This window comes from Pogona vitticeps, chromosome 3 (assembly GCF_051106095.1).
Source record: "Pogona vitticeps strain Pit_001003342236 chromosome 3, PviZW2.1, whole genome shotgun sequence".
In the NCBI taxonomy this organism is placed as follows: domain Eukaryota; kingdom Metazoa; phylum Chordata; class Lepidosauria; order Squamata; family Agamidae; genus Pogona; species Pogona vitticeps.
This window is the reverse complement of record NC_135785.1, coordinates 204,024,501-204,047,971: the sequence shown is the minus strand read 5'-3', so window position 1 is coordinate 204,047,971 and position 23,471 is coordinate 204,024,501. Positions and strand designations below refer to the sequence as shown.

Here is a 23,471-nt window from a genome sequence, read left to right as displayed (position 1 = left end):
GTTGTTCATATAGTAAAAACAAACAGGATTTTGGTCTCTTTGGAGTCCAGTGATACACCAGGCAACTGAGTACCGAGAGATGCCTTCATACTTGATTTTTAAGATCCAGGACCAACTTTTATTAACTGAATTATGCATCACAGGCTTTCAAGTAATATCTCTTGGATACATACTGGCAGAACTGTTTTAGAGAAGGGAACGTGATGTATGTGGTACATTTCTAATCTTCAAGAGGGACTCAGATACTGTCATATTTAAGAGTAGTAATGTATTGCAGAGTGTATTGAAAATGTCAAATTCCGGAGCAAACAATGAGCAAGATCCAATGGTGGGCTTTCACTGCCAGCACCCTTGAGGGGTTATCCCCCCTCTCTCACAACAGGCCCAGCATGCCCTCAAAACTGCCCCCTGGAGGCCTGAGAAATCTTCTGGAAATAAGGAAGGGAAAATGGTAAACCAGCAGAATATTGAGTTTATCCCATAGGCGGAAGATTCAGATCTGTCTGCTTCACATACTGATCTATCTGTGACTGTGTCCTTTGTATGCTTACTCAGAAGTATACCCCACTGAACTCAATAAGTATTCTTTTGAGTAAGCACATGATTGTGCTGGAAAAGAAACATCTTATCCTGGGTGATGCTGATTGGCTGAAGACCTAGATCAAAGTGAACAGTGAGTAAATATCAACTGCGCAGAGTATCTGAATGGATGCTTCCTCAAGCATCTTATATTTCAGGATAATAGCCCATATAAATGAAGCTGTGACACTGGAGGAATTAGCTGGAATGTATACCTAATATACAGTGAATATCCAGAACAATATTGATAAATTTGACTTTTCTCCACATGTAAACTAGAGGTTTCAGGATTATGCAGAGGAAATATGTTCCACTCTCCTCTATATTCCAATGGGTCTCCTGTATCTTTATAATGCAACTACAGATCAGTACTGAACCAAATGTTTTTAGTCTGCTTGCACCAAATAAAGAATACAACTTTGCTTATATCTGGCAGCAGCTGTGTGTTTCTTTGTAGCTTGTAAATTTAGTGCCTATTTTCTTCTCAATGTGGTGGCGCTGCGGGCTAAACCGCAGAAGCCTGTGCTGCAGGGTCAGAAGACCAGCAGTCGTAGGATCGAATCCACGTGATGGAGTGAGCGCCCGTCGCCTGTCCCAGCTCCCGCCAACCTAGTGGTTCAAAAGCATGTAAATGCAAGTAGATAAATAGGGACCACCTTAGTGGGAAGGTAACAGCGTTCCGTGTCTAAGTCGCACTGGCCATGTGACCACGGGAGATTGTCTTCGGACGAAACGCTGGCTCTATGGCTTGGAAACGGGGATGAGCACCACCCCCTAGAGTCGAACACAACTGGACAAAAATTGTCAAGGGGAACCTTTATCTTTACCTCCTTCTCAAGTCTGCAGTCAGAGCTTTTCCCCAGAGACCAGAAATGAGATCTTTTCACAATGACAAAAACAATGGTATGGATTGCTAAAGTCTGTCTTGTTATGTTACCTGAATTACATTTATGCTTATTAGGTTAGGTATAACTTGGTTCCAACTTTATGGCACGTAACAGCAATAACTATCAGCACATCTTTCTGAGCACCTGATCTCTCCCACAGATAGATAGATGCAGAAGGCCATCTCCAACTACTAGAAGGACAAAAACCTTATTTATTACCTAGGAATTCATTTTAAAAAGACAATTCCTTATATTAATGTTTTTTTATTCAAATGAGATTTATAATCACAATCCTTTGGATTACAAAACAGAATAAAGGAATGTAATAGCATTGTCACTGCAGTCCAATTAGCATGGATGTTTGGTATTTGAACATTGGCTACCCTTGTGCAACAAAATACATGGTGCAGTGGAACTACACATTTGTTTCTTTTAGCAGACAATGATGACATGCTCTTTGAAAAGGACATTTAATATATAAGTACTGTACCTCATTCCCTTTTCTGCTTTCAGAGAGGACTTAGGTGACTTTTAGTCTGTTCCCATTATGCTTAGTACCCATGATAAAAACATCCCAAAGAAAATATGGTCACATGTTTCCATGATCGAATGAGCTAAGCGGTAACAGATTATTCAGGTATGTTTCACAGTATTACATATTTAGAAAGGGGATGAGTAACATCTCAAGCAGGGATTTAGGCAGGTATTGTCCAAGGTATTCAGTTACATTGATGTATTCTTCTCAGAAATGTTTCCTAAGGCACTAGAAGATTGGCACGAATAATATGGCAAAGAAAGTGAATGGGTTTGATTCTAAATTATCTTGACAATTAGGAAAAATCATACTAATATCATACTAAAATCATACAAAATATAACCATACTAAAATGGTTATATTTTTCTTAGTGGTACAGCCCATTTGTGAAGACACTGATAATGGGGGCCAATTTAAACATAAACTCAGGCACCTCGTTGAGCTACTGAAGCAAAATCGTATGACATGTAATGTGAAAGTAACATGGCAAGCTATTTGGGCCACATAGTCGCTACCTAGGGCTCAGGCATGTTAATGCATCTTAACAAACTATGTGCACACATTTTAAACAGGCAAACCATATCCACAGTGTTTGAATATTAGAGAGCAAAAAGGATTCCTTTCCAAATTTTTCTCTCTCGTTTTGGCATGATGGAGACTTAAAAATTCTGTTGCCTTATGCCATGCTGCAAAAATATTCATCCTCCTTATTGCTCCTTGCACTCAACACTTCAGTTCTGTTGTTCTGAATTCCACTGCAACTTTCCATCTTCTCCTAATTGTACTGCACCGCTTGCCAGGAGCTCCATAGCTGCAGGGAAGGCTCTGTGCTCTGCCTCCTTCACTCTTTCTGACAAGGTCTTCTCTGTGTCACCAATCTTCACTGGAACAGCCTCTTGGAAAATGATGGCTCCTGCATCAACTTCTTCCTGGAAGGAAAGATCGAAAACGTTGGCAAGATGGAAAGAGAGCAAAGCTCTTGAGTTAACACAGCATTTGTTTGCTTTCATGAGCTTTACACAGCTAGATGTTTAGCTGCAACTGTATGCTACGTTGAGACTGGATAATATATTTCTAAATGAAAAATGCATCACAGAAATAGTATGTGGTCTGAATGTTAAGCAATCACAGCATTGTAACTGCATTTTCTCTGGTGAAAACACACAATAACTCAGTGGTTTCCAAACTTTTTCGACTTGTGACTCATTTGACTTACTGGCCACTGGCTGCGGCTCTCTGGTACAGTAGGATTGCTATATCCACAGAATCAGCACCTGCAGTTTTACTTATCCACTGCCTGAAAATAAAATAAAATTACACGATGGAGCGATATAGCATAGTAAAAGAAAAAAAACCAGAAAAAAATATTTTCACATGCCTTACCAGAACTGGCTACTAGAGGTCACCAGAGACCATGCTAATCATAGCATGTCCTCTGGCTCCCTCTAGTGACTGGTTCCAGTAATATATGTAAAAATAGGTTTTTTTCTGGATTTTTTTTTCTTTTAATATTTTTAGTATTTTCAGACTATGGATAGGTGAATTGGCAGATACTGAGCCATGGATAAAGTGGTCCTACTGTACACCATCCCAAGGTGTATTACCAGGACTGGCCACTAGATGGAACCAGAGACTATACTATATACAAGTAGCTTAATGGTTATAACCCCATGGCCTCACTTCTCCAACAGAAGCAGCATCTTGAAAAAAGCTACAGTTTTTGTGGGGAAAGAGCAGGGAAGGCTGTCTTGTGAACAGGAAGGCAGGAAACTCAGTCCTTTGATAAGACTGGGACAGAGTTTCCTCTCTGCATCATGCACAGATACCAGAGAAAATGCAGGAAAGTGCTGTACAATACTTTGGGGGGGGGGCGAAGGATGAGAGGATTTGGTGCTGGCCCTGGGTGGGCTTCCCAGGGCCCCATGTTGCCAAAGCACACAGTTTGGGAACCACTGATTTAACTGGTTGCAAAAGAGATTCACAGAGAAAAATGCAAAGCACTCATCGCTATGAAAACCAGATAAAGTTCTCATAAGTTTGAGAAGACGGAATTATCTTCACATGGTCAAGCAAATAAAGTTGCCCAAATAATTCTGCCTCCATTAGCACATATTTCTCGAGTTAATTTTGGCATGGATTAAATTCCTTTCATCCCTCACCACTAGCTATACTGTTAATAGTTGGAAAGAGCTGGTATGGGTCCAACAATACTGTATCTGGACATTCACATCTTCACAATTTCTGACACATCCTTTCAGATGTAGTTGAGGACAGATTATACTGAAGTGGTCCTGAGGTGCAGCAGCTATCCAGCTGCTGTAGTATTTGTACTAGGAGTTTTGGTCAGTGGCCAACATACAGTATGGTGAACTTAGTATTATTTTCTTGCAGCACTTGTTGTTGGCTGATAAGCAAACTCACAAAATATATTAAGATTACATTTGTTATTAACAAACCAATGGGCAAGATAACATACAGCAACAAAGTGCACCGTGCAGCCAGTGACTCGGACACCAGCCTCTAGCACCAATTTATGGGCATTTGCTCCTTTAAATGAAGGCAGCAGTGAAGGATGAATGTTCAGTATTTTTCCTAGAAAGAAAAGAAAATGCATTGTTTTTAATTATCTCTAATAAAGTACGAAAACAATGTGTCCTTCGTCAAGCCAGAAAGTAGGATCCAAATTAAGTCAACATTAAAGCATTTAAATCAATAGAACTTAAATTGAACATGACTGAATCCAGATCCAAATCATAACATGTAGAACTAAACACTATTTTCTTCTAGGTTTCAGTTTCTTGTATGAATTGCTACTGATTAGCAGTAGATCAGAAGCTAACATCTGAACCAATATTATCAGGGAACCACAATATGCAGTCATGTTTTGAAGCTGGTTGGAAAACAATGATTACTTGGATTACCATTAGCTCCACTTGACAAACCATGGTTTGGCACAGTTCTCTCTGCCCTTAGAGGTAACTGCCTGGGATAACATCTAGTAAATTCTTAGGGAAGGAACAGAAAAGAGGGAACACACACAAACCATGATTCCCCTGCACCCTAGGAATAACAATCATGGGTTAGATTTATGTCGGAACTGATTTCATATAATATTCTTTCCCTACTTTTCTAATAAGTAACTACTCATTCATCACATCTGCTGCTCAGTTTACACCTGATATTTGGAGTAGGATAAAAGGAGCTTATATCCTAGCACAGCAGAACAGAAATCTTTCCCTGCTCTCTGAGCATAGAAAAAACTGACTTACAGGAGGAAGCTGAGGCAGAAGGTGAGCTCTGTTGGGAGCACTTTTTTTTGGGTGGGGAGGTATATTTTTCTAGGCTGACCTTTGCTCTCCCTGACCACATGGTCTAAGGGGACGGGAGTTTGGCTTTAAATGAGTGCGAGCAGAAGCACTAAATGAAATTCTTTGCTTCTATTTTTTACTCTAATCTGGTAAATAGAAAAGGCAAATAGCACTGCATACACTTAGGGGTCAGGAAAGTTTTAGGGGTCGGATCATACTTCCACACTCTTAGGGAGCAGGCCGGGTAGGTGGGGCTCATCAGCTTTGGAAGGCAGCCCATCTAGGAGAAGGAAAATTCCAATTTCAAATCTCCATGCCTTGTGGCTATATCCACTGATGGAAAAGGCTTCAGGAGTTAACCTCAAGGCAAAATCCGGAGCCGGAGTCCCGGAGGCAGTTCGTGTCATTCTCCCAACTCCTGCAATGTTGCTGGAACCAATTGTATTGGCTCTTTCCATTGGACTATTTCAGCAATGTGGAGAGGGGGAATTTGCTGCTTGGGTAATAGCCTATACTCCATATTATTTTACCCAGGCTTCGTGCTCTGGAGAGGACACTCCAGCTTCGCATACAGCGTCGAAACAACACGGAAAGGGATTGCCACTCTCAAATTGGCCTTCTCAACCACACCAGACACTGTTCCAAGTCCTCCATACAGAGCATGTTACCATAGTCTCTCGAGACTGAAGGATGCCTAACACAGACTGTTTGCCCATCTAACTCCATATTGTCTACTTCTGACTGGCAGTGCCTCTCAGGGTTTGGCAATTTGATATCCATCAGTGATGATGGCAGCTGCAGTCAAAACATTTTTGGCACCCTGTATTATCTTTTACTATGGGGGGAAAAAAATCTCCTGAAGATGACAGGCACTGAACGTGGTCTTTTTTGCATGTGGTCTAGTACTCCCTTTCAATGTCTCAACACAATTTTCTTTTGAAATGCACTACATGGTAAGGCTGTTGAGAGGCAAAAAGAGAGACAGACAGACAGCATGTGTTCACACAGCAGATGAACCATGCAGAAACTGATCTTGGAAATGTATTTGCGAAGGCTTTCACAGCCGGGATCTAATGGTTGTTGTGGGTTTTTCGGGCTCTTTGGCCATGTTCTGAAGGTTGTTCTTCCTAATGTTTCGCCAGTCTCTGTGGCCGGCATCTTCAGAGGACAGCACTCTGTACTCTCAGTGCTGTCCTCTGAAGATGCCGGCCACAGAGACTGGTGAAATGTTAGGAAGAACAACCTTCAGAACACAGCCAAAGAGCCCGAAAAACCCACAATAACCATTAGATCTTAGAAATGTAATTATGGCCGCTATTGTAACTGGTTTTCAGAGACATTGGTAGGGGACTGTATTGAAAGAAAGGCCAAGGTCCAAGATGTTCATGTTTTCTGCTGCTGCTTTGTGTTCTCTTTCATTAGAAGGCTCCAAAAAGGCAGAAACTGACAAACATGTCCTGCCATAATTTCTCCTCATCTTGTCACAGCATTTCCACTTCAGGAGTGGGCAGTCTGTGTCCCTAAGATTGCACATGGTTTAATGTCATGCAGCCCCCAGCCTAATTTCAAATGTTCTCTATGGCCAGTCCATTCAGATCAGTGAAATAGGTTCCTCTTCCTCACTCTTCCTGCCAACTGTGATGACAGACAGAATTAAACAGGGAGAGAGAAAACCCATCATTCATACTGTTGAGCAATATACTCTCTACAGATCTTCACAATCTTTTGCGATGACATTTCAACAGTGTCTCTGAAGTTTATCTCTGTGTGCTTTGTCCAGTATGTTTCACACCATCAGCCAAAGTAAGACAATAAATTATGGCTTGAAAACAAATTTATAAATTTGATGTAAAGGCTCCTAATAGTCCTAGGAAACAATTGCTTTTCTTTCTCAAGACAAACCACAGTGAAAACCAATGAAGCGCTATCATTACAATTTAGGAACAAATAATCTGGAAAGAGTTTATCACTTCACTGCAGAATCACTGTACTGTAGAATCAGCAATAACGGAGGAAGCTCTAATAGAGTTAGTTTACTGACAACATGGGGAACAACCATGACCCTCTTTTTTATCACTGCTGTTGACAGTAAAAAAAAATCCAGAGGAAATGTACGGATATTCCTCCAAAGTAGTGGAAAATTATATTGTGTTGAGATAAGAAAATTAAACAAAATTGGCTTAACTTAAATTGATTCTACAACTCAACTGTTTGGCATAATAAACAGTGCTTAATTACATGGATGTTTCTTGTTGATATCTAGTATTTCTGATGGACTTACCATTCCACTTTCTGACAAAAGGACCAGACAAAATCCGCATAAATCCCGCAAGACAAATCAGCTCAACTGAGAACTCTTCAAGGACTTTGTCAACTGCACTGTCAAACTCTGTACGACTGCTGTACTGTTTGTGGTCAATGACCTATGACAACAAATGACAGAAGACTGGTATGAGTGTGGAATTCCTTTAGCTCACAACTCCCCCAACATTTTGCTCTCCAATGTAAGCCTAAAATTCCCATCCTCCCCAGCCAATAAGCTCATTGGCTTAGAACTGCTGATCTGATTGTGTTTTCTGCCAGCTTGGCAATTCTGTTTCTATGGTGTATACAATTCCAAAGACATATGTTTTAAGTCATACGGAAATCATGCCAAAACACAGTTCATACACACTTGGGCCTTCAGGCTCGCTTTGACCCAGCTTCTGATTTTGATTTGCAAAGGGATTTCAAATCACCACCTGAGAATTCAGATTGTACAATTAAGCATTCTAAATAACAAATGGGTATGATGTCTGACTTGAGCATGGGTTAAGAGTATTATTGCATATGATGTTAGAAATGGCTGAAATCTTGTTGTTTGACATAGTAAACCTGCTGAATCAGTGGGGATTTGGTGAGTGAATCCCTCTATAAATTTCATTGATTCTAATGAGCCTACTCGAATTGTGACTTAGAGCAAGCCTATTTGAATCAATGGTATTTACAAAGGAGTTGACACACCAAATCCCCACTGATTCAAAGGGCCTAAGCTAGAGTACCTTATTACACTAAGCAATAGAATTTCAGCCAATAGAATTGGAGGCAAGTTTAGAAATGTAAAGGTTTTTTGTTTTGGTTTTTTCTTATACCACACGTGTGGGAATAATGAATAAGCCTTGCATTGAATAACCTTTGGTTGCTTACTTATTTATTGTACACAGCAATAAATGTTCCACTTACTTTTGTAGGAATGCCGGCTCTTTCAGCCTTTTTTAGCCCTTCCACACCAGCTTTATTAGAAACAACAAGCACTATTTGTGCACAGCTAGTCAGTTTCCTTGTGCTGTTTATAAGAGCTTCCAGATTTGTACCTGAAGAATTCAGAATAATAAAATCCATAAAGTTTCTTAAAGTTGCAGAATAACACCTTTATTCAATAGCTACCTTTACAAGTTTACTAAGGAATTGAACCTACTCTACAAACAACTTACAAGTGAATTATCTTTCCATAAAAATATATGTTTTCTTCTAAATTTCATAATTACATCTTCCAAAATAAGAAAAAGATTACACACAACTTCATTCTATGAATATGCCTCCTAAGTGAGAATAGGATTTCACCTTTCATGTTTCTAGTTTCATGAGAATTCTCTCCATTACACATTGCTGAATCAAAAAAATTAACTTGAAAAGAGAACACCATCTTTCTTCATCCAAAAATACCGTATCTTGTTGTCACGATCTCCACATGGCCCCTGCTTGTTTCACCAAACGAAGAGCTCATGCTACATGTCTTTCAGCTGCTACCAGTTGATTACATCAACATTGTTTAATATTAATAATAGAAGTCCAGGCAAGGTGTCATTTTTAAAATAACCAAATAGAAATTGTTTATTCTTACAGTGCTTCAAGCAATGTTGTTAACTTTTAACAAACATCCTCCTTCATCACCCTCAACTACCACTCTCCTGCCCAAATTCCAAAACTCTCTCAACTCTCAATCTTCTAATCTCAAAACTCCCTATCTCTCTATCTTCTAATCTCTACCTCCTCCTGCTGAGTCTCTTATATCTCATGACTGCCCCTCCAGCACTCCCACTGGTCTATGCAGATAGCATATGAATATCCATGATCTGGGTGGACGCCACATTTGTGTTTCCAGCAAAGAAACAATGGGCCACCAGAAGCTGATTACTTACAAAACAGATACAATGGCTTGATCCGCACTTGTTTATAAGTATCACCACAATTATCTCATATACGTATATATAGGATCTCACCAATATAGGATAAATATAGAGTCAGGAAATATCATTCCCCTCCCCAGTTTGATCTACCTGCTTTATGCCTGTCTATAAAAAGACCACAAGCAATATCCCCAAAGATGCCTGAAGTTTAATTTTCCTTTCTTACAACAGACAATGCAGATCTCACCTGTTCCAGAGATGAGGACACCTACTCTTGTTTTTCTTGGCTGGGTTTTCCTTGGTTGACTATGGAAGGACTCCACCCTATTGGCTTGTAAGGCCTGGAGCAAGTTTTTAACTTCAACACGGGCAGACCCTTCAGTTCAGAAAAGGGAGCATTAGTAGGGAAGACATTCATATAACAAAAACTCTTCTTGGAACTTTATAGACTAACAACTTCAATAGGGCACATGCTTTTGTGGATGGCAGCCCATTTTATCAGATTATTTGACAGAGTGAAAGCTAATGCTGAATAAAACATATTAGTCCTTAAGCTGCCACTGAATTCTTTGTTGTTTTTCTTGCAACAGGCTACTGCCCTGGAAATTATTGCAATGGACCATACCACAGTAGCTCAGAATACCTTTTGAGAGTTCAGTAAATAACTGCAATTTCCAATTGCTTTCTTTATCCAAAGGAACATCAAAAATACATGGATGCACTAGAGTTTTATTTCAGAAAACTAGAAAGGGTAAATTAGCTCAAAACCCAGTTCTAAGTCAGAGCATTTTTAACTATAGCATATCTTTTCCCTACCCAGCATCCTTGAGAGGTTTGGGCTACATCTCCCAATCATGTTGGCTGATGCCATTGCACACTGTAGACAAAACATCTGGAGTAGCTAATGTAAAGCCACTCTGAGTATACCTGCTGGCCAGCTACAAATTGGTAGAAGATTCTGCTATCTGCATAGGCAGCTTATTCCACACAAAACTGTTTTGAGTTTTAATGGTTATCCTAAATCCATAATCATTTCTTTAAAGCTTATTAAGCCAGAATGATTGGAGGCTGGAACAAGGTGAACATATTAAGTGATATTTAGCTTAGAAAAATGGTAACTGTGGAGGGACAGCACAGTGGTGTACATAATTCCGTATAGTACAGAGAAAGTGGATGGTGAGACTTTTTTCCCTTTCTCATAATGCTGGAACTGAAGCTCCATGGTAGCCAAATTGGGATAGATAAAAGGAAGGTCTTCTTCATTGAGCATGTGAAATTATGGAATTCACTGCTGTGGTGATAGTGGCCAACATGAATGGCTTTAAAAGGAGATTGGCCAAATTCACAGAGGTCAAGACAAGCAGTGGAGGGGAACATAAGTGGAAGATTGTTACTGTTCTCGTGTCCCATTCATTGGCTTCCCATAGCCATCTGCTTGGCAACTATTTGAACCAGAATGCTGGACTGATAGACCTTTGGTCTGATCTAGCATGGTGATGTTCTTATCTTTTCTGTAGTATTTACACAGGTTTAGGGAGAATTGGTGGTGCTGGAGGAGACTCTTGAGAGTCCCCTGGACTGCAAGGAGAACAAACCTATCAGTTCTAAAGGAAATCAACCCTGAGTGCTCACTGGAAGGACAGATCCTGAAGCTGAGGCTCCAATACTTTGGCCATCTCATGAGAAGAGAAGACTCCCTGGGAAAGACCCTGATGTTGGGAAAGTGTGAAGGCAAGAGGAGAAGGGGATGACAGAGGATGAGACGGTTGGACAGTATCACCGAAGCTACCAACATGAATTTGACCCAACTCCGGGAGGCAGTGGAAGACAGGAGGGCCTGGTGCGCTCTGGTCCACAGGGTCACAAAGAATTGGACACGACTAAACAACAACAAGGGAGAATTCAGATAATGTGTGACATATACAAGGGAATCTACAGCCCTTCCAGCCGTATTTGTCAACTATACAGGAAAGGTCCCATGAAACAGCTACAGCACTATCATTATGTTATAAAAAAATCAGTTGCTCAAAAGCCAAGGTTTAGTACAGTTACCTGTTTGACAACGGACAACTTTCCCAATCAGCCATGCCTCTTCATGCCGCTGGATGTCTCTCAGAACCTGCCCTGCCAGCTCCTTTTGCACTACCAAGACCGCACCAATTCCACAATTAAATGTTCGAGCCATTTCCTCTTCTGAAAGATTTCCCTCTTTTTGAAGCCAGGAGAAGATCTTGGGTATCTTCCAACTCAAAGCATCTGAAATAGCCAGGATTGTAGCAATCTTTTTTCTTTGCATCAAACAAGTATCAGAGATCAATCATGCATTTATAAACGCTGTACTCAAATGCCTTGTGTGTCCATGGTTTGAATTTCTCTTTACAAGTATAAAAGTTGTGAGTGCAGTAGCAGCATCAGATCCTGTTGCTAACCGTGGCAATGCTGGCAAGTGAGGAAAACGCCTGATGGGTGACATTCAGTGTTACAGGAGCAGTTGTGCGCCTGTGCAATGAGATCTCCCTTCTGCTCCCGGAGTCCTTCAGCCCTGCCATACTGGATCCAGAGGTTGCATGGGAACCTTTAACAGGAACTACAAACCTGTTGCGCCAGAGGTATCTGGTGGGTGGGCAGACAGACACCACGGGGTACAAAAATAGCAAGACTGTAGAAAATGCAATAATGCATGTGAAAGGGGCACCTTTCAAAATGACCTTCAAAATGTCTGTTTTGAAGTGCGTTGAGGATTTCGATAAATGGGGGGAAACCATGGTTACGAAAAAGTAGATTGGAAGAACATGATGGCTGGTTTTGCCTGGCATGATCCATGTACCAAAACATCCTTACCTAAAATGACACCAAACGATGCTGGGAGGACTCGTGGGATGTTCTCCAGCAGTCCCCCGCCAGTGATATGGGCATAAGCCTTCACAGAACCGGAACGGAGGATGGGCAAAAAGAACTTGCTGTAGATTTTAGTAGGTGTAAGCAGCTGCTCTCCTGTAATTATAAGCAGTTTTAAAAGATTATTACAAGGGAAAAACACAGGCAGACATAAACAGAACATGAAAACCTGAGATGGCTACTTTGGGGAGCCTAATCATACAAGGCAATGAAGTACAATGAAAGTGGGGCTGCACGCTCCTGGTTCTGCTCCCCGTGTTGGTTGGTTTGCCCAGTTGCTTTCTCAACATTCACTGTCAGTGAGTGGACAAATACAGGGGAAAGCCTGTACATATAGCCCAGAATTCTGTGGCAAAATATCACGTGCAAGAGAGCTATGTATGTATGTATGTATGTATGTATGTATGTATGTATGTATGTATGTATGTATGTATGTATGTATGTATGTATGTATGTATGTATGTATGTATGTATGTATGTATGTATGTATGTATGTATGTATGTATGAATGAATGAATGAATGAATGAATGAATGAATGAATGAATGAATGAATGAATGAATGAATGAATATTATTGAATTGTGCTTAAAAAGGATCCAAGGTGGTTTACATCATTAAAAAGACAATATCCAAAAGCTAAAAACTCAGACCACCAGTCTTTAAGGAAAAGCCTGCCTGAAGAGAAAAAAAACTTTGCCTGCTTGTGGAAGGGCAGCAAATATGGGGCCATCTTAGCTTCCTGTAGAAGGGGGTTCCAATGTCTGGGAGCAGCGACAGAGAAGGCCCTCTCCCGGGCCTCCTCCAAGTGCACCTGTGAGGGTGGCAGGACCAAGATAAAAGACTATCTTGATGATCTTAAAGCCCGGGCAGGCTCATAGAGGGAGATGCAGTTTTTTAGTTAGCTTGGGCCCAAGCCGTTTTACAGCTTTATAGATTAAAACCAGCCCTTTGAATTGTGCTTGGAAATGGATTGGCAGCCAGTGGAGCTGCTGTAATGGGAATTGTATGTTCCTTGTGACCAGCCCTAGTTAGCAATCTGGCTGTGGCATTTTGGACCCTCTGGAGTTTCTGAACAGTTTCCAAAGGCAGCCCGTGTAAAGTAGGTTGCAGTAATCCAGCCAAGATCTAACTAGGGCACATGTAACCAAGGCCAGATCAGATTATGAAGCTTCCCCCCCACCCCATTTCTCTCTCTCTTTCTTTTTCTCTTTTGAATTTTGCAGGATCTCAGTTATACTCCCAAGCCTATTACCAGGGTAGGCAATTAAAATCCTTTTACAGTGCACATACTAGGGCTAATGAAGTAACAAAACAGAAGGGGCAGAAGTTCTGAAGCATGGCCAGAAATAAATCCTTGTATTCTGAGAAGAAAAACACTATATGTATAGCTCTTACCTAATGTCTGGTTGCTAGAGCCACCCACGGAAGGCGAGGAAAAATCTAAAGATGATTTGTCAACAATCTTTCTCACGAGGCTAAACCCATTGCTGTGAATGCCAGAGGAAGCAATTCCAACAACCAAATCCCCATCAACTACTCTGTCCAGCATGGGAAGCATCTGTCCGCGTTCCACAGCTCCCACTGCAAAGCCAGCCAGATCATACTCGCCCGGCGGATACATGCCGGGCATTTCTGCAGTTTCTCCTCCTGAAGTGAAAACAGATATTTGCGGGGGGGGGGGGGAGGAGGTTTATACCAATACACACCAATATAGAAATTCTATGTAACTGCTGGATTCTTATCTACAATGCTAAGCTTGCCATGAATGATTTTTTGCTTTTACATGATGGCCCATGTTGGTGGTTGTGCTCTGAAAAATGGTCCAGTTTTTCCATATCTAATGTTCCAACACTACCAATTTTAATACAGAGAACAAAATAATCAATACATGTCAGGAGACAGAGGAACATAAAGATCAGCTGTACCTTTAGTGGATGTTTTAAAAAGAACATAACCCATCATTAGAGAAAAGATTGTTCTCTAAGAGCTTGCCTATGTATGAGCAGGAGGATCACATAGTATCTCTGCCACTAGATTGTGTCAGTTGAGACGGTATTGAACATAGAGCACTACTGTGCTCGAGGGGAGGTCCAGAGAGCAAGACCCCTCTGCTACTTAGGCAACTTCCATGATAAAAGTCATTTCTCCCGCCCGACATTCCATCACAAATTCAACATTCTTTGATTCATATTAGCCCAGACAAAACACATTAATTATCTTCAACCATGTAAACACTTTTCCTCAACTAACTGGAAGTATGAGAAATCTCTGATGGCCAAGAAGAAATACAGTAAGTGGTCTTACGTACCAAGAAGAGCACATCCTGCCAAGTTACAAGCTTCTGCAACCCCAGCTATGATCTCCTGAGCCATCCCAACATCCAGTTTGCCACAGGCAAAGTAGTCAAGGAAGAAGAGGGGCTCAGCTCCTTGCGCTAGGATGTCATTGACACACATGGCGACCAGATCTTGGCCAATCGTGTCATGCTTGTTGCACAGTTGCGCAATCTGTAATGCAGGTCAGAGAAATAAATTCAGAGCTTTACACGATTTATGTGTAACATAAGAGGGGTGCCTCTGGGGAGCCTGTGAATTATTACTTCCATGAACCCACATCGGGCCAAGGCTCCATAGGAAGTGGAGGGCCAGATTCTGCCGGTATGCCCTGTATCTTCCTCACAAGTCACACTGTTGTCAAAATGCTTTTGAGCCATACCAGAAGATATTACAGTACTGGAGTGGACACCAGTTGCAAGGAACACTGAGCAGTCAGGCAGCAGCTGAGGTAATTAGTAGGGCAGGGGAAAGGCAGAATGAGTGTTAGCATCAGTTTAAAGAAATGGTACTAATAACTGAACAATGTAGTAGAAGCAATATATATTTCAAGGATAAGGAAAAATAAAAGAAGAGACGCTGATTCAAGTCCATGGTCCAAATGCCAAGAGCTGGTAGGCTCAGAAGATGGTTTTGTTTAGAAAAAAGAAAAAGCCAAATCATAATAGCATAAATGCTGGAAAACAACACCTGGCACTCTGGAAGTTGAGTCATAGCAACTGGACTGTCACCATCATTACCATCACCATCACCCACCCTTTCTTGCATTACCTTGAGCTTTGTTCCAACGCCATCAGTTCCGGAGACCAAAACTGGGTCTTTATACCCAGCCTCTTTTAAGTCAAAGAGGCCAGCAAACCCTCCAAGCTCAGCATTACAACCTGCCAATCAGAAAAGAGGACTTGTTCATCAAAGCCTTGTTAACATGATTGAGGGCTCTGGGAGCTGCCAGAGAATTATCAACCCTCACACCAGACTGTTCTGCCTTTTCTAAGACCTGAAGGAATACTGTGGAAAATACATAACACTGGGTGCATAAAGGGGACAAATATTTCTCCCCCAGTTAATCTGCTCTTTAGCATAAGTGTCAACTGCTGTGTTATTCTACCAAGCCTGACCCATTTTATTTTCTGAAATGAAGGAGCAGATGGCACTCTGTCCTATATGTTTAGAAGCTGACCAGACTACCGTAGCAATTGGATCTTAATTTTAACAAGGCTGTGTGTGCCAGCATCTTTCATTGTGCCTGTGGGCAGGCAGCAGTCTACGTTGGCAGTACAGATGAGGCCACTGTACAGCTCTGTGCATCAACATCTCACTGCCAGTCCCCCTCCTCTCCCCCTATCTGCCACCTGCAAAAGCTTCCTCACTTTGCCTAATGGCAGGAACAACCCTCAGACTCTGTTGTCTCTAAGTCAGGAAGAACTGACACCTCAAAGGAATATATCCAGCCCCCACAAACTGTTTTTTTCCCCTCTCAAACAAAAACTGGAGTGTGATTCTCCTTTAAAACAAGGTGAGCCCCCCTCTAAATAATCATAAACAGCAAACAAATACACGTAAGATTTTTTAAAATTAAATATCAGATTGTGATATTGTGATTTCCTTTGGGTGGATTGCTGTGGGTCCTGGAGGATTCTGAGGTTGGGAAAAAAGGTTTCTAGAACCACCAAAGCCTTCCCAGCTCTGACCTAAAGAACGTAACTCAGGATTGCATCAATTATACATATTTCATTCTATATGTTGTATAGATCCAATTTGCAGCACAGTATTCAAAGGGTTTTATCCACTGGTCAACCTGGATGCTCAGCTCTGAGATCCCAGTGCAAAACAGAAAGAACATGATTATATGATATGACAAAATATGAATGAGGTTGCAGTTTGGCAGTGCAAATCAGAGAAGAACAGATGTGTTCAGCATTTAACACTATGCATACTTCAATGTACAATGTATGAGCTGTGCCTTACCTGGCCTGGCTGTGGCTGCTGCTAAAGGCTTAATTTTCTGAACCAAGGTGTTGCCAGCTGCAATATCAACACCACTGTCTTTGTAAGTCAGGCCTCTAAAAAGGCAGAGAGTTCATTATCAATTTACTAATACATTTGATACACCTCCAGTAGTATTTTCCGGTGGCAGTATACGTTTTAGAATTAACTAGGTTCTCGGTGCAGGAAGAACTTCTTTTACTAGCCTGCTTTTCTGCCTTTAACAAGCATAAACTTGGTTTCGGATATGAAGTACGGATGTGTTCTGACATGTTTGATTTCAGAGGTCTCAGGTCTGTACCAGGGCTTGTGATCCCTGTGCCCCTGGGATGTGTGGTGCATCAGGCTGGAACTAGTACATCCAAATAGCAGTGCAGCTTGGTCCCCGACTTGTCATATTGTGCATAACTATAATGTGCTAGTCACTGTTTCTCACTGAAGATGAGATTCAGCCCCAAGCGCAGCAATATCAGAGCTCATGGCGGTCTGATCCAAGTGCAGCTTCCATTACTGGGTCACACTGACTCATCCAGACAAAAGTATATTTGGAAATGTTCTCAGCATACCAAGAGTGCAATTTAAAATTGCACAGATTTTTAAAGATATAATTGTATATACATGTCTGTTAGAAAATATATTGGCCTTTAAATATGCATCTGATACTCAAGATTCACTGGAAAATACAACACCAGGAAAATACTGAAGGCAGTAGTGAACGAGGAAGATATAACACAAGATGAGTTGATTCAATGAGGAAGCTATGGCCCATAGCAAGGCTGCTAATGAAAAGACCTTCTGGAAGTCATTAGTGAACAGAAATGCCATCAACAGTGACTTGATGCCACAAAATAAACAAGTTACCTATATATTACTTTTATCTAAAGATTTTCATATGTTGACACTCATTGTCCAGCAGACCATTTTCTACTACTACAGATTCAGAGTAATGGTAGTTGAGCTAAGGAAGCTTCTTCCAGAAGCTTCAGGCATCTTGACACCTATCTTAGCCTTTGGTTGAGACCCTGGATAAAATCCCACCCTGGCCTTTTCCATTGTGATCATGTAATTATTTAAAAAAATATTTACTAGGCAAATGTATTTATTACTTTTCTGTAACATATGTTTACACCACCTTTCTCCTAAAAAGGACACAAGACAACTTACAGTAGTAAAAAAGTAACAATATTAAAAGCTAAAAACAATAAATTATTACAATATCAAAAAAGACTTAAAGATTCTAATATTAAACTCTCATAGATAAAAGCAGTGGCAGAAACACATTAAAAACAAGAGAAATAGAACAGCCCCCTGCTGAACAGCAAGTCGTTAAAAGAAAGCCAGCCTGAACAGAAAGATCTTTTCCTGTTTGTGGAAGGAAAGTAAAGATGAGGTTGGTCTGGCCTCCCATAGGAAGGAGTTCCAGAGTCTGAGAGCAGCAACAGCTTTTAGTCCTATTTATTTACTGCCATTTATTTACTGCTTTTTAATGGAGAAGTATTTACAAAAACATGTAATAAGTAAATAAACACCAAAATATATATCATGCAAGTCCTTGGAACGAGGAAAGAGCACAGATGTCACATATGCCACCCAGAGACCTCTGGGTAGTATGGGCGGATAAATAAATAAATAAATAAATAAATAAATAAATAAATAAATAAATAAATAAATAAATAAATAAATAAATAAATAAATAAATAAACAAATAAACAAATAAACAAATAAACAAATAAACAAATAAATAAATTTCCCAACTAGCACAGTCTGCCTATCAGCATAAGCAGGAATATTATCACTTCTGTTTTAATCTGTAGCATCTCATCTAGCAACCCATCAGAACTACCCATAACCTTTGGCACGGCATACAGATACTTCAATTTAGGCAATATATTTTTGAATGCATTAGTTCATCTTGCAGCCAGGTAATCTCTAGTCATAAACTCAAATTCGTGATACCTGTTTTGGACTTCCACAGAAAGGGTTCTCTAGCACTTGTCTGTATTTTGTGTTGTATCCAATTAGCTACTCTTGCCACTGGAACAGAGCTTGTCAGCAGAATGGGGAGGGGAACGGTGTCTGTCTCTCCCCACAGCCTGCTCTCTCCTCCCTCCAGATCTTCTCCAGACGGTTGAGGGAATCTCCAGAGTAGACTGGAGGAAGAGGGAGGAGAGGAGGAAACACTTCCACTACATGAGCAGAAGTCCTCTTATACAACATTGCCTTTTGCCCATGTGTGTTACATGACCATCTACAGTATTTGAAATGCACATATGTAAAAATAAATTTTGCCTCACTGTGGAGGGGAAACTAAACAAATTTGTGTCCTTTAACAAAGAAGCATGACATACTAGACGTTCATAAAAATAAAACTAGATACTGCATCATTTTATAAACTTTATTGTATGTTAACAGGAGTAATAAGACAGTACACTAATACCTGACATCATATGCTTTCAGATAAAGATGGTTATACCCAACCACCTATTATACAATACAAAAGGGAAGTATAACTTTAATAGTTTATTGGCCAAGAGAAGATCTTGTCTATATCAAGAGGCATCTGTCAGAGAGAACAAGAGCTCACGGGCTTCCCATTCTTCTACTGACAGAAACTTATGGGTTAAAAAAGTGACTTCGGTTTTGCAACTGGCATACATAGATGTCTTCATACCTTTGTACCATTTACTGTTTAGAAACATAGCCTCTATGGCAGAGTGTCAAAAAAGTGAGTGTTTTGGACAAGAGCTGAGGGGTTGCTTAGAGTGATCCCCCCTCCTCCAAGTAGTCAAAGTCTGCTCTACCGTATAGGCTCTGTCTGAGCTGGCAGATGTTGATCTATCCTATCAGGCATAACATCAGATCTACACAGGTTTATGTTTTAGCAAGAGCAAATAATTTAAAAAAACTATACAGAACCAGCAAAAAGTGATCTGCAGACAACCCCTAAGGGCTTCCTCAGACTGATAAACCAATACATTTTGAAATTATGTGGAAACTCAAATTATACCCTTTGCCAAATATTTCTTAAGAGTGAAGACTTTTTTGAAATAAAGAAACCCCACCATGAACGATTCTAAGCGTTTCTGCACTCTATGTTAGGGAAGGCTTATGGAGGGAGCTAGATTGCCACACTGTTTTGGGTGGCGTCCTTTGCCTTTGCCTTGGTCAGAAGCAGCTTATGCGTTGCTTGAAAAACAAGATAATTAGTCAACCTTCTTGAAAAAAAGCACATAGAGCTGTTTAATGCAATGTACAGCTGCATATTTAGAAAAAGATAAGAAAACAGCTGAATAGGGATATGGGATCCCACATTTCTCAATTCAAGCAGCTCAGCATACTTGCACCAAAGAACGCTTGTGCAGTCTAAACTTGGGAGAAAATGAAACGTTCACTGGACTGTTGTGTCATTCACTAGTGTAACACTGCAGCTACTTGTACAAACAACATAGGCCATTCCTGTGCAAATATTAAACCTAACACTTTGAATCTCCTTGTGCAAGCCCTTACACAAGCTACCCCACAGGGTGATACATTAACTTCTGTTTCACAAGCTGTTGTTAATTGTTCCAAAAGCAGTTTCACAAGCTATTCAAACCATGGTGGCCTCATTTGACTAGGCATAACTGTTCTACTGTCACCTGCACAACTGCAGACAAAACAACAATGGTAGCCTAGCATTTGATACAACCCATTAGGCATAAGTTTAAGAAGAAAAAGAAACAGGTTCTTCTATATTTTGGCTACCATTATGGACAATATATCTCATAGGCCTACAGTATGTGCACAAGATTCTTCTAACCTCAATTTTATTTCCTTCAAAAATGAATCTAATCCACAATGATGAGTAAAACAATGTTAGTACAGTCACTCTTATTTTAGAAATAACAGCTCTGTCGGATCAGCTTGCCACTTTCATTTTTTTCACATACTGATTCTCAGTAACTAAGAGCACATCAACACTATAAAAGCAAAGCCCCTTAGGAATTGTTATCCCTTCCTCCAAAGGATGCTGGGCAATGTAATTCTCAGATGATATCATAAAGGAGAGTCTTAATCTTTTGACACACAAAAAACTACCTAATACCGGTATCTGTTGAACCTCTGCTGAGCAGAAAGTCCCATCAGCATAGTAACATTGGACCTTGCAATTTTGTGGAACTGAAAACCTGTTGTACCTGCTTGTGTAAATGACAACACTTGTAGTGAGCTCTTGAATTACTATGCTGGCAGGACTTTCTGTTCTATGGAAGCTCCGTAGTTTCCAGAATTTCTTGACAGCAAAGTAAGAGAAATAAACTGGTATAACCCTGTGATAAATGCCCTAAGTGTTAATGGAAAAACAAGTGGAAGTTCCTCTGCACTTCCTCACCAAAGCTGTATTTAATCGTTGTTCTGGGTCTTTCGGGCTCTTAGGCCGTGTTCTGAAGGTTGTTCTTCCTGACGTTTCACCAGTCCATGTGGCCGGCATCTTCAGAGGACTGGGGTAGGAAGAGTTCCAACTCCAGTCCTCTGAAGATGCCGGCCACAGAGACTGGTGAAACGTCAGGAAGAATAAACTTCAGAACACGACCAAAGAGCCCGAAAAACCCAGAACAACCATTAGATCCCGGCCGTGAAAGCCTTTGCGAATATATTGTATTTAATCCTTGAACTCTTGTGCTGAGATGTTACATAAGCATATCATACAATAATTGTTATATGGGAATTGAAAATACACAGATACAAAACTATCCTTAATGATGCAGTGATTCTATAATTATTTGCATGAGTGGTTTTAAATGTAATAAAAATTTTAGTATCAATTCTCAGCTTTGCCTTCAGATAGATACCTGGATTGCTTAAGGAATTCTATAGCCCGATAACCAATATCTTTTCTATAGATGGCCCCTTTGAATCGAATGACTTGGGCTCCTCTGTTGGCTTCTTCTAGTCCAGAAATGAGGTCCTTCTTGATAGCTGTGACAGTGAGGACTCTGCCACCACTGGTCACCACTTTTCCGTCTTTCACCGCTGTGCCTGCATGGAACACTACCAAGCCAAGTTCTTTTGCCTGAGGAAAGCCTATGAAGACAACAATCCGATTATTAAAACAAGTGGATTACTTAAAAGCATTTGCTATGCGTCTGTTGTGTAACTAGGAAACAGTTTATGTACTTCAACAAAACAGGGACAACTGCTATCAAACATAATCTATTTATCTGAAACACCTTTGAAATTACCTCTTCTCCACACATGATGCCATACTGTGACTGAGTGACCACAGAAAGCCATCCAGAAATTGTGATGACAGGGTATGGATCAATCTCATTATATTCTTTTGCACTGCCTTCTTGTGCTAATGTGAGGCAAATGTACATCTTGAAGAAGGTCTATACAGTAAATGGCATGGTTCTACCTGAAATTTCCTGGGGGTAGCTGTATTAGTCTATAGCAGAAAAATCAGCAAAGAGTTTTGTGGCACCTTAATGACTAACAAGTTTTACTTCACATGAGTAAATGTTCATACTTAGTGCCCATATTTATAATATTTATGCTATTTATAACATGAAGTGGAAGATTTTACTTCAGGGATCAAAATCAAAAACCTTCTGGTGGTTCCAAACTATTCCTCTGTCATTTGGGCTAATTTATTTCTAAGAGAACAGCACAGAGAAAAAAGTAACATATGAAAATGGAAGCACACACTATATATTTTAAAAAGTTCTATGAGTCAATTTCCAACCTGTTATCTCCAAACCCTTAGGATAACTTCCAGGATAGCCTTCACTTGCCATGACCACCGTCACTGCCGCACAGTCTTCAATCCAAACAGGCATGCAGGAAGATAACCTTCTGTCAATGGTTGCCTGCATAACCTCATAAAGGTCACTTTTCAGTAATGGAAGAATTACCTATAGAGTAAGAGTTAAAGATATGTGCTGTCTGGTATCATTAGTAAAACGTACATCCTAGAACTGGGACATAAACTCCAATGGCACAGTTCTAATGCTTTACAGAATCAGGTAAGTGCAATCATGCAAGTAATTCTATTCAGCTATCAGACTCTTTGTCATACTCTCCTGCATTCACAGCTTGAGCAAATAGTCATGCACCTGATGTGCAATAATGAGCAAGAGTTGTGTAACTAGCCTTATACACAAGTAGTCTTCCTCAACAGGATTTGGGTCTTGGTGAAATACAGTGGAGATGAAAAGAGCCTTAAAGTATGATCCGAATGTACATAGTATGAATTTTAAGTATACACACACACACACACACACACACACACAAGAGGTAGCTTGTGATGGTTCATGGAAAACAAAAAATATGAAATCCACACCAAGGTACTACCTTCATTAGGGCAAAATGCTACAGAAGTGTGTAAGCTTTCAGAATCTGTGTTGCAGCCAGCTAGCGCGTTTTCAGAAACAGACTCACTTTTTGTCTCAGGATGCAGTGCTCAGTGTAATCTGATAACCTGCAACTCCCACCGGTGACTAATTCATTCAGCCTGAAAATACAAATTCTGAGATTTGCACCAGGGTTGGGTAAATTCTAAGGGCTTTGTAGTCAAATTTAAGCCTCCATGCCCCCTACAGGCCACACTAGGGATAGAAGTGGCAGGAAATGGCAAAGTTTGAAAGAAAAAAACAAAACAGAAAGTAGTAAAATAAACACTTCTGGGTTTTGTGTTGAATTTCTTTTTTAATGGGAGAGTCTTGGGAGACTATCCCCAAAGCTCAGGAGCAGAAATTTGCAATGCCAAGAGACCCTTTTGTGTGTGAGAGAGAAAGAGA

At 40.5% G+C, this 23,471-nt stretch overlaps 1 protein-coding gene across 6 annotated transcripts in view; it reads right to left on the bottom strand.

Moving 5' to 3' along the window:
- Window positions 1–1,714: 1,714 nt before the first annotated feature.
- GART (phosphoribosylglycinamide formyltransferase, phosphoribosylglycinamide synthetase, phosphoribosylaminoimidazole synthetase) overlaps window positions 1,715–23,471 on the bottom strand; it is a 42,309-nt gene continuing 20,552 nt past the window's right edge. For all 6 annotated transcript variants that reach the window (XM_072994103.2, XM_078388902.1, XM_078388903.1 and 3 more), the window contains 13 exons: window positions 22,418–22,586; window positions 21,525–21,756; window positions 16,678–16,772; window positions 15,481–15,590; window positions 14,685–14,883; window positions 13,772–14,023; window positions 12,320–12,472; window positions 11,531–11,734; window positions 9,726–9,854; window positions 8,532–8,662; window positions 7,591–7,732; window positions 4,478–4,593; window positions 1,715–2,930 (listed from right to left, as the gene is read on the bottom strand). In XM_072994103.2, the coding sequence (XP_072850204.2) occupies window positions 2,733–2,930; window positions 4,478–4,593; window positions 7,591–7,732; window positions 8,532–8,662; window positions 9,726–9,854; window positions 11,531–11,734; window positions 12,320–12,472; window positions 13,772–14,023; window positions 14,685–14,883; window positions 15,481–15,590; window positions 16,678–16,772; window positions 21,525–21,756; window positions 22,418–22,586 (2,130 nt within the window). In that variant the 3' untranslated portion in view covers window positions 1,715–2,732. The remainder of the gene's footprint in view (window positions 2,931–4,477; window positions 4,594–7,590; window positions 7,733–8,531; window positions 8,663–9,725; window positions 9,855–11,530; window positions 11,735–12,319; window positions 12,473–13,771; window positions 14,024–14,684; window positions 14,884–15,480; window positions 15,591–16,677; window positions 16,773–21,524; window positions 21,757–22,417; window positions 22,587–23,471) is intronic.